Genomic DNA, 16,392 nt, shown 5'->3' on the forward strand with positions numbered 1-16,392 from the left:
GTCCAGGGCCCCACCCCGGACCCGCGAAGGCCCTTGGGGAGCTGTGCAAGTGAACAGGTTTAAGTTAATAATAAAAATAACAATACAAAACAAAAGGGAGGACCCGTCTCAAACCGCCCGCCCCCGGGCGCCGCCAAGGGGCTGAGCAGGGCGGGGACCTGGCCGGGAGGGCGGGCGGGGGCTCGGCCTGCCTGGTCTCTCTGGAGGACAGGCCTGGGGGCGGGGCCTGGGGAGGGGGCGGGGCTCGGCCAGCCTGGTTGAGGGCGGGGTGGGGCGGGGCCCGGCCTGCCTGGTCTCTCCCAGCACAGGGGCAGGCCAGGGGCGGGGCCTGGGGAGGGGCGGGGCCCGGCCACCCTAGTTGGGGGCGGGGCGGGGGCGGGGCCCGGCCTGCCCGCCCTCCCAGCACAGGCCGGGCCAGGCTAGCTCTGGAGGTTTATTGCACGGGGTCAGCGCTTGGTCTTGGCGTCCTCCCGCATCTTCCAGATGAGCAGGTGCATGCAGGCGCTGGCGTCCTCGCTGGAGCTGTGCCCGCCCGCGCTGTCCTGGATGATCTGTCTGAGGTAGTCGGCCGTGAGGTTCCGCAGGGAGCGCTTGTAGGGCAGGCCCAGGCGGTGCGGGAACAGCACGGACGTGTCCACCACGGTGCGGTGGATGACCTGCGGGCGCTTAGGGTCAGGCGGGGGGCGGCGGGGGGCGGCGCCCGCCCGCCCAGCGCGCGCCCGCGCCACCTTCAAGGCCAGCAGGTCGCTCTGCAGGCTGTGTCCGATGAGGATGGTGTCGGCGCTGAACATGCTCAGCAGGACGGCCTGGACGTCCCGCAGCGTCACGCGCACGTCCGCCAGGTCGGCCTCGGTCACCCCCGAGAACCTGCGGGCGGCAGAGGGCGTGGCTGAGCCCAGGGCAGAGGGCGGGGCCGGCCTCAGTGCAGACGGCCAGGCTGGGCGTGGCTCAGCAGAGGACAGAGGGCGGGGCTGGGCGGGGCTGAGCAGGGCAGAGGGCGGGGCTGGGCGTGGCTCAGCAGAGGGCAGAGGGCGGGGCTGGGCGGGGCTGAGCAGGGCAGAGGGCGGGGCTGGGCGTGGCTCAGCAGAGGGCAGAGGGCGGGGCTGGGCGGGCGGGGCTCAGGGCAGAGGGCAGGCCGGGGCGGGCCCGCAGAGGGCGGGGCTCCGCGTGGAGGGCGGGCCTGGGCAGGGGCGCTGCGGGACCCCACCTGGTGTTGTAGTCCACGATCTCGTTGTCCGGCTTCACGAAGGTGTCGTAGACCACCTGCATGTCGGTGTCCACCACCGTGACCCGGGTCAGCTCCAGGCCGTAGGTGGTGTAGGACTGCGGGCGGCGGCACAGGCCTCAGGGCTCCGAGCGGGCGCCACACCGCGGCCCGCACCCCCGCACCAGGCAGAGACGGGCCCTGGGCCTGGGGGTGCGGCGGCCTCTGGGCACGAGACCCGGCGCGGGCTACCCTCCTCCCCCCATCTCCCGCCCCCGCCTGCGCCCACACACCATCTCACAGTCCAGCGCGTAGATGCCGGCGTGAGCATCCCCCGAGACCTCCTTCTCGAAGGTCCTCACGAAGCCCTCCAGGCAGTCCTTGCGGCCGTCCTGCACGTGTTGCTGCGGGCGAGTGCGGGGCGGTGGGACGGGCCCAGCAGGGGAGGGCGGGCCCAGCGGGGGGGAGGGTGGGGCACGGGGAGGGCCCAGCGGGGGAGGGCGGGGCGCAGGACTCACCTTGGCTACCTGGCAGCCCATGGAGCCGATGGCCGTGGAGCAGCACACGTACTGCGTCTCCCAGCCTCCCGCCACTGTGCCGGACAGACGGAGCGATCAGCGGCTTCTGGCCGGGCCCCCAGCCCTCCCCCCGCAGGCAGCAGGCCAGGCCCCTCCCCACGGGTGCTCTCGGGGGCCGCAGGGCCGTGAGGCCACGCCGGGCAGCACGTGGGCAGGCCCGGGAAGGCGGCGCTCGGGACACAGGCGGCGGGGGCGGGGCCCACCTCGGTTCCGGCGCAGCCGGCCCCAGTGGTAGTAGCACTCCTCGTCGCGGATGCAGCGGCCGGAGGACGACACCACGTACTCGGTGCCGCAGCGGCAGCAGATCCTGCAGGAGGCTGTGGGCCGCGCGGGCTGAGTCGGGCTCAGGGTCTCGCCAGGGACCCCGCGCCCGGCCCCCGGCCCTTGTCCCCCCACCCTCGCCCCCGGCCCCGCCCTGTAGCGGACTCACGGTCCTTGGGCCTCTTCTCTTCCGGCGTGAAGATGATGGCGCCGCCGGGCCGCTCGGGGTGGGGGAAGGGGTAGCCGTTCTCCTTGAGCTGGTCCTCCGTGAGCAGGTACTCCCTGAGCCGGCCGTACAGCGCCGCCCCTGTGAGGGCCAGAGCGCTGCTCAGCCCGGCCTGGCGCGGCCCTGGCCGGGGCTGAGCGCCTGGGAGGGGTCCGGGGGGCTCACCTTTCAGATCCTCCACCCGGGGGCTGCTGGGGCGGCTGAGGGAGAAGCTGGTCTTGGCGGCCAACCTGCCCCCCAGCACCACCTCGTGGGACACGACCTTGCGGCCGCTGGCCTCTGGGGGAGGCGAGGGAGGGGTCAGCGCGACGGGGGACACCCGCCCTCCCCCGGCCGCCCCTCCCCTCGCTTGGGTCCCGGGGGAGGAGGGGACGGGGGACAGGCGAGCAGGCCTAATAGCTCTCGAGGGCTTTGTGTTGACACCTGCCGCAGGCGAGGCCGCGGGGCCGCTAATGGAGGTGGGGGCGGGCGAGAGCGAGAGCGAGAGCCGGGGTGGGAGCGCCAGCTGCCAGCTTAATGCAGGCTCTCGAGAGGCGGTAATGAAGTGGCCTGCGCCCCCTCTCCCTCCCCAGGCTTAATGCACCCACGGCCCGCGGGCCTCCCGCTTTGAAGAGGCCGCGAGCCGCCCATTAGCGGCACTCGCTCGGCAGCCGGGCCGCGCAGCGAGAAGGGGCCGCCGGGGGCACGGGCCGAGGCTCACTGTGGAGGCTGGGCACGGCGCTGGGCACCAGGCCGCGCAGCTTCTTGAGGGTGTTCACGGCCACGTTCAGGTAGATGTTCTTGCTGGGGCTGCGGTCGTAGGCCACCTTCTCCTCGCTCAGCGCCTGGGGGCCGCACGCGTGAGAGCAGGCCCGGGGCGGCGGGCACGTGGGCCGCACCCCCGTCTCCCGGCTGGCGCCCCCGCCCCACCTTGGCCGCACGCGTGAGAGCAGGCCCGGGGCGGCGGGCGCGTGGGCCGCACCTCCCTCTCCCGGCTGGCGCGTGGGCCGCACCCCGCCCCACCTTCTCCACGGCCTCCTGGCTGGAGGGGCAGGACTTGAGGCACTCCTCGATGAACAGGTTCAGGTAGCGCTGGCGGATGACGGTGGGGACCTTGCCCCCAAACTCTTTCGGGATAATGGGTTTCTTTAAGCTCTGGAGGGACAAAAACGGGTGGAGGGTGACCCCAGCACGCCCTCCAGGTCCCTTCGGTAGCAGCGACACAGCCCGTGAGCTCGGGGCCGCGGCAGAGAGCGGGCTGAGCACAGCCTGACGCGGGCCACCAGCAGTGGGGCAGGGGGCGCAGGGCTGGCAGCACCCCCACGCCCGCTGCACAGGGGCCGGTGCTGGGGTGCAGCGTCGAAGTCCCAGCTGCCCCACTTCTGACCCAGCGGCCTGCTAGGCCTGGGAGGACAGTGGAAGGCAGCCCCCGTCCACGAGCCCCTGCCACCCACATGGGAGACCCGACCTTCAGCCCGCTGCAGCCCTGGGGAGACCCCACCCCCGCCCCGCAGAGGGCCCTGGGCAGGCTACCTGCAGAGACGGGCTGTGGGCGACGCGCTTGGGGATGTTGGGGGTGGTGGTCTTGGACGCCATCCCTGCCAGCGTGCGCGTCTTCAGCGGCTGCCCGCCGGGCTCGGGGCCCCGGGAGGCCTGGCTGCTGCTGGCGGCGAGGGTCCTCTTGGCGCCTGCGGGGGCTGGCGGGGCACGGGGGGCGTGAGCGCAGGAGGCGAGCAGGCCCATCACGGAGCCGCGCAGCAGCAGGCAGCCGTGGTCGCCGAGGGCCAGCAGCACGTGCAGCTGGGGGCGCAGGGGCAGCGGCCGGGGCGCGGGGCGCGGGCTGCGGGCGGACATCAGGCTCTATGTGCGCGCGGGCGAGGCCATGGGCGCGGGGCGAGGAGACTCCGGCTGTGGGGGCGAGGTCTGTGGCGGGCGGCGCGGGGCAGGCGGGGCCTCTGCCACATGTTCTGGCCCCCGACTCCGAGGCACTGACATCTGACGGGGGAAAGGCCCTGGCTCCTGGACAAAGGACCAGAGGGTACGGGACGCCCCCAGCCCGGCCATTGTGACAGCCGGCCACCTGCCAACGGCTCCGAGTTCTCTCTCTCCCTCTGATGAGGTCACAACCAGCAGGGCCCCACCCGAGGCTGACACTTGGGGGCTCAGCCCGGACAGCAAGGGCAGGTGCACTGGGACAGCCATGCCTGGTCTTGGGCACCTACTGCAGGCCTCTGAAGCCCCCCTCCCCCGATGTGCCAGCTGCCCCGGGAGAGTCCCCTGGGCTCCCGGCAGCCCTCCGAGAGGAAGTACAGGCACGGAGGGCTCATCGGGGCCCCCGGGCTCAGGTCAGTGTCTAGCCGCAGAGGGGACGGCCCAAGCTGTCACCCGTGAAGGGGACAAGTGGACCACTCCAAGATGCAGGCTTGGGAGGGGTGCGAGTGCCTTGGGAGCGACGCCAGCCGCCTGCCCCTCCACCCAGCGCGCCAGACCAGGGCTGGGACCCCTCCGCCTCTGCCCGTCGTCACGGCGCGGTGGCTCTCAGGTCTCCTACCTCCCGGGAGCCAGCCAGCGCCTCTGGGCGGCACCCAGGCTGTAACACTCCAGAGCCACGTCCCCCACGGCATGGCGGTGCGGGCGGCCCCTCCCACTCCTGCCCAGCTGGCCTGACCTTCAGCCCTCCAGATCCGGCCAGCCGATGAAGGCCGTCCCCACTCCCCCCACCCCAGCTGGGGCCCCGCAGGCAGAGGCCCAGGCGGCCCCACGGAGCCCAGCGACGGGGCCAGGCCTCCTCCGCTCCCCGCCCCACAGGGGTTGGGAGTCTGTGTCCCTGCTGTCCAGGACAAGTGGGGGCCCCAGAATGGCACGGGGGTCCCGCCCGGGAGCTCTCCTGCCCACAGAGAAACACCCTCAGGCCCACCCCTCCCCAGAGCACTCACCGGTGGCCAGGCGGGGGTTGGGGACGTGGGCGATCCTCCTCCTCTCGCCGGGGGCGGAGATGTGGACGGAGGAGGGCTTCTCCTGCAGCAGGCTGGCCGACGCCTGCTGCGCCTGCTGGGCCCGACGGTAGCACACCTCCTGGGCGGTGGGGGGCCGGGCTGGGGGCGCCGCCGGGCCCCTCCTCGGAGGCTCCGCCTGGATGAGGACAAATTCCAGGGCCTGTCTGTGAGTCTGGGGTGCCCAGGGCAGGCAGTGGGAGGCAGGCTGAGGGCCGGGTGGCCAGGCCGTGCCCCCAGGCACCTTCCAGGCCTCCATGGGCCCTGGCGGGAACGCACACAGCACAGCGGCCCCCCAGCCCCTGCCGCCCAGCATTTGGGACTCCGATGTGAGCCCCCGCCTGGCTTCACGCTCCAGTCCTGTCCCCCGGGGTCAGCCCCGGGCCTGTCCTGCTCTCCACCCTCGGCAGGGCCGGCAGGGAGCTCGCGGGCCACACGGCCTCCACAGGTCCAGCGCCGAGGAGCTGTCCGCCGGCCTCGGGCTCCGGAGAGCTGAGGACAGGAAGTGGGCGGGACCCATCTGCCCCAGGACACAGTGCTGGATACAAGTTTGCCAAATGAAGCCACAGCACCTGCGCCATGGTTTCTGCGGCGGGGGGAGGGGCTGACCCACAGACCCCAGCAGACCCCGCTCCCCACCCACCAGCCTCCAGCCCCTCCTCACCTCCCGGCCCTGCTTGGCGAGATGGGAGATTCTCCTCTTCTGCCCCGGCACCAGGGCGGGGGGCTCCGTGCGCCCCTTGTCCTGGCTCTGGTCTTCCTTGGGGGGCTAGAACACACCGGCCTCAGCACAGACCCTCCCACGGACCCCACAGGGACCTCAGCACAGACCCTCCCACGGACCCCACAGGGACCCCGCACAGACCTCAGCACAGACCCTCCCACGGACCCCACAGGGACCTCAGCAGACCCTCCCACGGACCCCACAGGGACCTCAGCACAGACCCTCCCACGGACCCCACAGGGACCTCAGCACAGACCCTCCCACGGACCCCACAGGGACCTCAGCACAGACCCTCCCACGGACCCCACAGGGACCTCAGCACAGACCCTCCCATGGACCCCACAGGGACCTCAGCAGACCCTCCCACGGACACCGCACGGACCTCAGCACAGACCCTCCCACGGACCCCACAGGGACCTCAGCACAGACCCTCCCACGGACCCCACAGGGACCTCAGCAGACCCTCCCACGGACCCCGCACGGACCTCAGCACAGACCCTCCCACGGACCCCACAGGGACCTCAGCACAGACCCTCCCACGGACCCCACAGGGACCTCAGCAGACCCTCCCACGGACCCCGCACGGACCTCAGCACAGACCCTCCCACGGACCCCACAGGGACCTCAGCAGACCCTCCCACGGGCCTCACACGCGTGGGTCCCTCAGCACAGACCCTCCCACGGACCCCACAGGGACCTCAGCAGACCCTCCCACGGGCCTCACACGCGTGGGTCCCTCAGCACAGACCCTCCCACAGGCCTCACACGAGTGGGTCCCTCAGCACAGACCCTCCCACAGGCCTCACACGAGTGGGTCCCTCAGCACAGACGCCCCCCAGCACATGTCTGGCAGTGGAGGGGGCTTCCAAGACCCTGGCCCGGGGCTGGGAGACTCAGCAGCTCGCAGCCCCAGGCCACTGGCAGGGGCACCGTCCTAGGCAGCCGGCGCCCGGTCCCGCGGGACTCGGAGACGTGAGGGGTCAGCACGGGGGTCTGAAGCCCACGCCCCGCGGGAGCTGCCCACTCTGGCTGTGTCTGCTTCGGCCGAGCGCCCTCTGCCGGCCCGGGGAGGACACTGCAGCAGGCGCAGGCTCCCCAGGGCGGCCGGGCCGAGGGGCGGCGGGGCCTGCGCCCTCACCTGCGGGGCCAGCCGGGCCGTGCCCTCGGCGGCGCTGGTGGGCTCGTTGAAGATGCGCAGGCACTCCTCCATGGGGTCCGAGTCGAAGGCCACCTCCTTCTCCAGGGCCGCGTAGTCCAGGTCATCGGAGGAGGAGGAGGAGGAAGAGGAGGCAGCGGCGGGGGAGGCAGGGGCAGGCCGCGGGGGCGTGGAGGCCTTGAGCCGCTTGGGCGGGGAGCGCCCCAGGCTGGAGGTGGAGGACTCCGAGTCGGAGCTGAGGCTCGGGAGGGCGGGGGGCCAGGCCGGCGGCGCCCCGGGCCCCGCGGCTGTGTCCTCGTCCCCACTCTCGTCCCCGAAGAGGTCGGCATGGCTCAGGGTGCGCTTCTTCCGCCGGGGGCCGTCGCGGGAGGCGCCCTCGTCCAGCGAGCGGGCCTTGCGCTCCGCCAGCTTCCCGGGCGAGGTCTTCCCCCCGGCCTTCCTGTCCGGCAGCGAGTGGGGGCCGCTCGCGGGGCTCGGCGGGCGCCCGGGCCGGTCGGGCCGCCCCTTCCCTGAGCTGGCCGGCTTCTTCTGGGTCCCCTCCGGCCGCTCCGCCTGGTGCCGGGGGCTGCCGGCCTGCGGGCTCTTCCTGTCCGCCGCTCTCTGGCGGGGCCCGGCCTGCTCCTTGGCCTTGGCCTTCTCCCTCCTCCGGGCGCCGTCCTTGGGGCCTGGGGCTGGGGGGGCCCCGCTCTTCTTCTTCTTGGGCTTCCCCTCCTTGGGGCCGCCGGCGGGGGAGCCGAGCTCGGGCTGCCGGAGGTCGCCCACGTCGTACTGCACGGCCATCTCCTTGGTCTCCCGCAGGACGCTCCCCGCGGCCTCCGAGCCCTCGCTGGAGGGTGGCTTCCCGGGGGGCTTGCTCTCACCCCCCGCCTTGGGGGCGTCGGTGGTGGCAGGCGCGTCCCCGGGCGCCAGGCTGGCGTCGGCGTCGTCGTCGGAGTCTGAGAACCTGGCTTCGCAGGCACCCAGCGGCTCGCAGGTCCTCTTGAGCTCGGGGTCGTGGGAGTCGCCGGCGCGGCAGCCCCGGGGCCGCCGGCTGGCCCTGCTCAGGTGCCGGGCCCAGTAGTTGGACAGCGGGTCATACTCCAGGTCCGTGCAGGGCTTGGAGTCGTCCACCACGTACTTGCTGCTGGGGGCGGCGCGGCCGGAGCGCCGGGGCTGGCTCACGGCCTTGGGCACGTACTCCAAGGCGCCGTTCCCCCTGCCGGCCCGGCCCTGCTCCGGCACGGCCAGCGAGTACTTGCTGCCCGGCTCGGCGGGGGCGGCTAGCGGGGTGGGCTGGTAGCCGGCGTCGGGGTCCAGCAGGCCGCAGCTGCCCGGGGTGTAGTCGAAGGCCAGCGGGAAGGCGTCCTCGTCCAGGTCTGTGGCGGGGTCGCAGGGAGCCAGGGCCGAGGCCTCGCCGGAGCCGAACTCGCGCGCGGTCTCCAGCAGCTCCTGGTAGCGCCGCTGCTGCAGCTCCACCTCGCTGCGCACGGCCTCGATGGCCTGGTTGACCAGCTCCAGCTCCAGGCTGTCCGAGCGCGGCTCGGGCCCCCGGCCCAGGACGCCATTCTCCCTGTGGGCGGGCGGCTTGGGCAGCTCGGGGTTGTACGGGTCGTAACAGAGCCCTGAGGGGGAGAGGAGAGAACAGCCGATGTCTACACGGCCCCAGAGCCAGGCGCAGGGAACAGAAGAGCGGACAGCATGCCTTCCAGAACCTTCCACGTGCCAGGCTCTGGGCCCCAGCACACGCCCGCCTTCCCCTGGCCAGGCCCTGCCCGGCTGAGGCCCAGACGTGCGGAGTGGGCGCGCGGTGGCTAGCACTGTAGAGCAGCCGGGCACCAGTGGGCAGCTGCGCAGGTGCAAGGCCTCCTGGCATAGCTCTCGGGACCACACAGGGGCAGCGACAGGGTGGACGCGTTCCAAGCACACAGGGCAGGGGGCCCTGGGCTGGACTGGCCACTCAGCAGGGTGTCCCAGGGACGACAGTGCCGGGTGGCCAGCAGCTGTGCCGGGCACCCCGCTCAGCCCTGCACACGCACCTCGGCCCGGTCAGCCTGGGCACGGAGGCCGTCCACTCAGGCACGCAGCTACCCAGGGCCGCACCCCGCCTGGGCCCACAGGACCACCACTGTCACACAGAGCTGAGACTCGGGAAGGCCGGGGGGAGCAGCGGGCGTCTGGGAGGGCCGGCCCCGTCCTCACGTCTCCCAGGGTCCTGGATCAGCCCAGGGTGGGCCTGGGTGGGCGGGGGTCACGAGCCCAGGTGCACGGCTCCTGCGGACACTGGGGGGGCGGGGCCTGGGTCCCCCCAGGTCTCCCCACAGCTTCAGCCCCAGAGAGGGCCGTTTTCACACGCACCCCAGGCCGCGGGAGGGGAAGTGTGCGCCCCAGAACAGAGGCAGCTCCCACCCTGAAACGCGGGCTTCAGCACAGAGCGGCCGGGAACGCCCGGGACCCAGCAGGCCTCAGGAAGACACCACTCAGAGCAGCGAACCCCGAGAGGACAGGACCCGGCTCCTCCACGCAGGTCCCCGGGGCTGGGCCACGGGCGCCAGGGAGCAGCAGGGACGGCGGGGGCGGGGGCGAGCAGGCATCTCCACACGAGGGGTCAGCCTGGGGCAGGGAGGCCCCAGCGACCACGGCGCGCGCCACCCACCCACCTACCGCCCAGGAGCAAGAAGGAGATCACGGTGGCCACACCTCTGCCCACGGCGGGTGGCGACGACAGGAATAACAATGGTTTCACTCTGGCCAAGGAAGTTAGCGGGCCGGGGCGGGCGTGCGGCACAGCCATCCACGTGGGCGCCCCACGTCCCACCCAGCTCCCTGCTGTGGCCTGGGAAAGCAGCAGTGACGGGGGCCCTGCACCCCCATGGGAGACCCGGATGGAGCTCCTGGCTGTTCCCGGCACAGCTCTGGCAGCTGTGGGGAGTGAACCGGTAGATGGAAGACCTCTCCATCTGCCTCTGTCACGCTGCCTCTCAAATAAATAAACTCTAAAAAAAAAAAAAGAACTGGCAGGGTCTCCAGGCTGTCCCCCCCTGCCCTCCCCCACAGCAGACTCTGCCGATGGCACCAGATGAGGGACGCAGAGATGGGATCTGCCGGGTTACGGACGGGGACCCGGGCTGTCCTCTGAGGAGGCAGGAGGTCAGGTGGGGCCGAGAGTGCTGCCGGGGAAGGGCCCAGGTGGGGTGCATGTGGCAGCCGGGGGCTCGGAACTGGGCACACAGCCCCCGAGCTCCCCCAGGTAACCTGAGGTCCTGGGGCCCCCGAGGGCCAGGTCCTCCAGGGCCCCGTCAGCGGAGACTCCCCGGTGCGTTCTGCTGGCGCACCATCGGCGGGAGAGCCCTGGAGGGGAGCAAGGGGCCCCTCATGTGTGCAAACAGGGCTTCCTGAAGGGAGGAGCCGGGGGCGCCCTGCATGGCCCTGACTAGAGGGCGACCCCTTGCCCAGGCCACCGCCAGCCTCCCGTGGGGAGGAGCGCCCAGAGCCGGGCGCAGGAGCGACCCAGGGCCTGCCAGACCCTCGGGCACAGCGCCCTCTGCTGGTGCTCCGGCTGGCACTGCCAGCACAGCGCCGGGAACAGGGCTCACCCTGCCTCTGCCCTGCCTCGCCCCCTGGGGACCCGGCACCCCTGGCAGGAGCTGCAGGTGGACTACTGGCGTAGAACGCGGCAGGACGCAGGTGCACCTGCAGGACCCCGACACATCCAGGAGCCCACGTGGCCCCTTCCCCACTCCACCCCACCCCAGGCCAGGCAGTCCAGCCAGGCTTCCATGGGCTGCTCCCAGGACTGCGGCCTCCACTCCCAGGGAGGAGCCCGCACGCCAGGGTCACGCGTGTGCACCGACTGTTCCTACTACGCAACACCGTAGGGACAATGGCATCCAGGCCAGAGCCCCGCCCTCACTGCCCGCTGCCCCGCTCGGTCCCTAGGACGGTGTGGGCCCTCGGCGGGGAGCGCAGGCCGCTCTGCACAGTGGACGGTGGTGGACGGCCACGAGCTGAGCGGGGACACACGAGGACGACGGTCCCCCCTGCACGCAGATGGAGGTGCCGGAGCCCGCGTCACCCCCAGGCCCTGCCCCTGCGCCCCGCGGCTCCGTGATGGACCCACAGGCCCAGCGCCAGTGGCTGCCGGAGCCTACGGAGGCCTGTGACTGCGAGACGCCCTCTGCAGGACACAGCTCAGCAGCCGCAGGCAGGCCAGCCGGCGAGAACCCCACCCCGCGGTGGGCAGGAGCGGTGCCCGAGTCACCCCACAGGCCTCCAGCACCCGTGGCCGCGCCCCCGCCCCAGACTCCCCTTCACCTCTCCAATCCCAGCAGAGCAAGGCATGCTGGGGGTGCTGGCCCAGCCCCGGCCTGGTCCCACAGGTCCTCGGGGACGGGAGGGGCCCGGAGAGGACCTGAGTCCAGCCCCAGCCCCTCCCCTCTTGTTCCCCAGCAAATTGGGCAGAGAGCAAGGTGGTGCCCCAACAACCCCGCCTTCCGTCTGCACAGCCCACCCCCCAAGCCCTTTCCCGGAGACCCGAGCTCTCCCTTGGGAGCTCTCAGGGGTCGCCCCCAGCCCGGCACTGCTGGCGTGCTCCTGCCCCTAAGGCTACGGCGCCGGCGCCGGCACCACAGGGCCCCAGGACTTGGCCACTGAGGACCAGGATCGCGACTCCAGGCCGTTCTGTCGCCGCTGCTTTTTAATAAAGATTTATTCATTCATTCGGCAGAGTGACAGAGAGAGAGAGGTCTTCCATCCGCTGGGTCACTCCCCCAATGGCCACAACAGCCAGGGCTGGGCCAGGCCGAGCCAGGAGCTCCGTCCAGGGCTCCCACGTGGGCGGCGGGGGCCCAGACACTTGGCCATCACTGCCCTGGGGGCAGAGCAGCTGGGGCTGGGACGGGCAGCGCGGGCGTCGTGGGCCGCGGCCAGTGCAGCACGGCAGACCGGCGCCCACTCCCCCACAGCCCTGCGCCCTCGCCTCGTGGGTGGAGAGGAGGGGAGGGGGCGGCCGAGGCGCAGGGGTGGCCGTGAGCAGCTGGGCACCACAGGAGCACGCGAGGGCACTCTCTAGGGGGCCAGGGCAGTGGGGGCTGGTGCCTCCTGAGACCCGGCTGGAGGCACGGGCCGGAGTTCCCGCGGGTTCCTGCCTCCACCTGCAGGCCCTGTGGGCCTCCCACCCCACCCCCACCCCCGCACCAGAAACCTCCGGGTCCTGCTACCCTGGGCGGGCGTGGAGTGGCACCCCAGCTGTGTCCCCAGACGTCGTCTGGTGCCCAGGGGCGCCCCCGTGGCTCCAGGCCGGTGTCAGGGCCAGAACCGTGCGGCCGCTGCCTCTTGGCGCAGACGGAGGGACCCCTGGCTGGCAGGTGCCGGGCTAAGGTCGTGTCCACGAGGTCCCCAGAGGCCACCGCTCCCGGGGCAGAGCAAAAGGGGGCCTGGGTACTGAGGCCACAGGCAGAAGCTGCCGCCTGCTGCTCCCCCATGAAGCTACCTGTGCAGGTCAAACAGAAACCAAGCGCTGGGGCGGAGTGGGTAGAGCAACGCTTGTGGTGCCAGCATCCCATACGGGCGCGGGTTCGAGTCCCGGCTGCTCCACTTCCCATCCAGCTCCCTGCTGTGGCCTGGGAGAGCAGTGGACGATGGCCCAAGTGCCTGGGCCCTGCACCTGCGTGGGAGACCCGGATGGAGCTCCTGGCTTCAGATGGTGCAGCTCCGGCCATTTGGGGAGTGAAGCAGCAGACGGAAGACCTCCCTCTCTCCCTCTGCCTCACACGCACAGGCAGGCCCGGGGCCCGGCAGACACGGTGCCTCTCGGGGGTGGGCGCTGCAGGCTGAGCCACGCCGGAGGGCCCGGCGCACGGCCCAGCGACCCCACATCCAGTGCAGCTCCTGCCAATACACCCTGGGGGCAGCAGAGCCTGGGTCCCTGCCACCCACCACCCACGTGGAGCCTGTGGTCCCCCACCAAGTCCCTGCTGCTCCCAAACATTAAAGAAAACCAAACCAAACACCACCACACCACCGCCGCAACACGGCACGAACGGGCCCGGCCGGCAGCAGGTGACGGCTCAGGTGACAGCTCCCTGCCCCCACGGGGGACCTGCATCGAGTCCTGGGCGCCCCGCTTGGGAAGTGAACCGGCAGAAAGAGTCCTGTTTCCCCAATAAACAGATAAAAATTATTTTAGAAAGACAGACCTTGAGGCCGGTGCTATGGCTTAGCCGGTAAAGCAGCCGCCTGCAGCACCGGCATCCCACGTGGGCTCCACTTCCGGTCTAGCTCCCGCTGTGGGCTGGGAAGGCAGAGGAGGATGGCCCGAGTGCCTGGGCCCCTGCGCCCACTGGCAGGCCTGCAGGGAGCTCCTGGCTCCCAGTCGGCCCAGCCCCAGCACTCGTGGGCCTCAGGGGAGTGGACCCGCGGCGGAGGACCCTGCCCCGGACTCTCTCCCTCTGTCATTCTGCCTTGCAAATAAGCAAACCTCAGGACGGCGCAGCTCAGGGGGGCAGCTCGCCCAGCGACACTGACAGCGGGAGCAGCTCGCCAACCCAGCGCCCCTTGCCCTTGGCTCCAGACACGAGGAAAACACAACAGTGGAGCCGCCCCCAGCAGGGCGAACACAGGGCTGGTGGCTCCTGGGGGACAGCAGGCCTCCCGTCCCCCAGGCCCTGGCTTGCGGCCTCCCCAGAGGGGCGGGCAGGGAACAGCCCAGCTCAGCAGGCCCCGCCCACGGCAAGCCTGCCCACCAGGGACTTGCAGCAGCGCCCAGGCACTTGCCCAGCTCACAATGGGGGGGGGGGGGCACTGTACGGCAGAGGGCGGCTCCCACCCCAGGGGAAACAGGAGCCCAGGGCATGGAGCAGCAGCCCTGGGACCTGGAGCAGCCCGGGACGTGGAGCAGCCCCGGGACCTGGGGGAGCAGCCGGGGACCTGGGGGAGCAGCCGGGGACCTGGAGCAGCCCGGGACGTGGGGGAGCAGCCGGGACGTGGAGCAGCCCCGGGACGTGGGGGAGCAGCCGGGACGTGGGGGAGCAGCCGGGACGTGGAGCAGCCCCGGGACGTGGAGCAGCCCTGGGACGTGGGGGAGCAGCCCGGGACCTGGGGGAGCAGCCGGGACGTGGAGCAGCCCCGGGACGTGGGGGAGCAGCCGGGACGTGGGGGAGCAGCCGGGATGTGGAGGACCCCGCTCTGCAGGGCTCTCAGAGGGACATGACCACGGCAGCCCACGCTCAGGATCCAGACCAGACAGGCTCAGAGGTCTCAAGTTTTCGTTTTTGTTTTCTTAATTTGAGGGGCCGGCGCTGTGGCGCAGCGGGTTAACACCCTGGCCTGCAGTGCCCGCATCCCATGTGGACGCGGGTTCAAGTCCCGGCTGCTCCTCTTCTGACCCAGCTCTCTGCTGTGGCCTGGGAAAACAGTAGAGGACGGGCCAAGTCCTTGGGCCCCTGCACCCACGTGGGAGACCCGGATGGAGCTCCTGGCTTTGGATTGGCCCAGCTCTGGCCTTTGCAGCCATCTGGAGAGTGAAGCAGTGGATGGAAGACCTCTCCCTCCCTCTCCCTCTCCCTCTCTCCCTCTCTCTGTGTAACTCTGACTTTCAAATAAGTAAGTCTTTCAAAAAAAAAAAAAAAGATTTGTTTATCTGAAAGGCAGTGTTGGGGGGAGGGGTCACTCCCCAGATGGCATGAACAGCCAGGGCCCGGCCAGGCGCAGCCAGGAGGTACCTCCAGGTCCCCCGCAGGGGTGCAGGGCTCCGGCACCTGGCCCGTCCTCCGCGGCTTCCCCAGACCACAGCAGGGAGCTGGATGGCAAGTGGAGCAGCCGGGGCTTTGGTGCCCACGCGGGAGGCCGGCCCTGCAGACGGCGGCTTTACCCGCTACACCGCTGGCCCCGAGGCCGGGGCTCCATGACTGTCTCCGCCGCTGGCCCCGAGGCCTCCCGCCCGCCCACCCAGCAGAGCCGCCCAGCAGGCGCTCGGGCCCCCTGTCAGCTGCGGCCCTGCCCGACCACCCGAGCCCCTCCAGAGGCACAGCGGGCCCGGAGCAGGCGCTCAGGAACACACACAGAAGCCGGCGGCACCGCCGGGACACAGAGCGGGGCGGCCTCCCGCCCGCGCATCTCCTGGGGGCGCCCAGGGAGGCCCGCGGCCCCAAAGCCGGACGGGGGCCGCTCATTCTCACCGCAGCGCCCCAGAGCGACCCACGGGCACAGCGGGCGCGGACACCCGGGGCAGGAGGCACAGGCCCACCCCCGCCGGGCGCCCGCGGGGCTCCGGGGACGGCCCAGCAGGTGCAGCCCGCTCTCCCTCTGTGCGTCCCGCAGGTCAAGGCCGGTTCTGGAAAGAACCCGCGCTTCGCCGGCCGGGCGCAGGTGCAGGCGCTCCGCCCCGGACACCTCCACCTCCGCCACCCCTCCTTTTGTTCTGGACGCCCGCCCGCCGCCCGCCAAGCGGGTGTAGACGCCGCAGGGTCGTGTCTGGCGCACGCGCTCCGAGGGCGGGCGCGGCCCGGCGCGCTGTCAGGGACACAAACAAGGGCTGGCACGCTGCGGCCCCTCTCCCTCCCAGGCTTCCGCGCCCCCTCGGCCGCGTCCGCGCTCCGTCCGCGCTCCGTCCACACCGGCCGCTCGCAGGAACCCGAGACGCCCCGCGATGCGCACCGGACGCGGGCTGCGGCGGGCAGGGACCGCCGCCCGCCAACAGCGCGGCCCAGACCCGCAGCGGGCGCACGGCCTTTACCTGCTGCGGGGGGCGCCGCTCCGCCGCCGGGCGCGCCGGGGACCCGGGCCCCGCGGTGCCGGAAGTGGCAGTAGGGCCGCCGGCAGGGACCCCCGGGCGCCCCATCCCAGTAGGGGCAGTCGATGGCCCGGAAGAAGCCAGTGGAACGTAGCATGGTCCGTCCCGCGGCGGGGCCTCGGCCCGGAGCCGGCGGGCCCCCGGGGCCCTTCACTGGCGCCGCGGTCGCCGCCGCCCGCGCCTGGACCCCGCCGCCGCCATCTTGCTCAAAGGCCCCGGGAGGCCCCCGGGACGCTGCCGCAAGGGAGCCCGGGAGGGGCTGCCCACAGCGCGCCTGCTCAGAATCGCGGGCCCCCGCGAGGCCGCGCCGGGACGCGAGCCCATGGGCCGAGACATGCAGCCGCTAGAAGGGGCATGGAGGGCGCGGGATGCTCTGCTGGCCACCTCCGGGAGCCTCGCCGGCGCCGCCGCCCGTCCCTCCGCGGCGGCGGCTGCGCCATCTTGAGCCCCAAGCTCCGGTGCCGCCCGGGCTGTCTACGGCGCGCCTGACCAAAAAAAAAAAAA

General features: G+C 72.1%; 1 protein-coding gene across 2 annotated transcripts; it reads right to left on the reverse strand.

Annotated features, from left to right (window-relative positions):
* Nucleotides 1-369: 369 nt before the first annotated feature.
* REXO1 (RNA exonuclease 1 homolog) lies at nucleotides 370-16,038 on the reverse strand. Of its 2 annotated transcripts, XM_062184930.1 has the most exons (15): nucleotides 15,832-16,037; nucleotides 7,104-8,722; nucleotides 5,906-6,010; nucleotides 5,185-5,380; nucleotides 3,782-3,945; nucleotides 3,272-3,403; nucleotides 2,970-3,093; nucleotides 2,435-2,548; nucleotides 2,213-2,350; nucleotides 1,986-2,099; nucleotides 1,723-1,796; nucleotides 1,498-1,608; nucleotides 1,208-1,323; nucleotides 729-867; nucleotides 370-656 (listed from the first exon to the last, which is right to left on the reverse strand). In XM_062184930.1, exons 1-15 carry the CDS (start codon nucleotides 15,983-15,985, stop codon nucleotides 447-449), a joined length of 3,510 nt encoding a protein of 1,169 aa, XP_062040914.1. In that variant the 5' UTR covers nucleotides 15,986-16,037; the 3' UTR covers nucleotides 370-446. The 2 variants fall into 2 exon arrangements, with proteins under 2 accessions (XP_062040914.1, XP_062040915.1); XM_062184931.1 differs by lacking the exon at nucleotides 2,435-2,548 and having other exon boundaries at nucleotides 15,832-16,038.
* Nucleotides 16,039-16,392: the final 354 nt, after the last annotated feature.

The sequence above is a fragment of the Lepus europaeus genome, unplaced genomic scaffold (genome assembly GCF_033115175.1).
Source record: "Lepus europaeus isolate LE1 unplaced genomic scaffold, mLepTim1.pri SCAFFOLD_105, whole genome shotgun sequence".
Lineage (NCBI taxonomy): Eukaryota > Metazoa > Chordata > Mammalia > Lagomorpha > Leporidae > Lepus > Lepus europaeus.

Coding starts and splice junctions, on each gene's coding strand:
- REXO1 (XM_062184930.1), bottom strand. CDS start 15,985: ATGCTACGTTCCACTGGCTTCTTCCGGGCCATCGACTGCCCCTACTGG. Junction 6,011..7,103: donor CGGCCCGGCTGGCCCCGCAG/GTGAGGGCGCAG, acceptor GGTGTGTTCTAG/CCCCCCAAGGAAGACCAGAG. Junction 2,100..2,212: donor AGAGAAGAGGCCCAAGGACC/GTGAGTCCGCTA, acceptor CGCGGCCCACAG/CCTCCTGCAGGATCTGCTGC.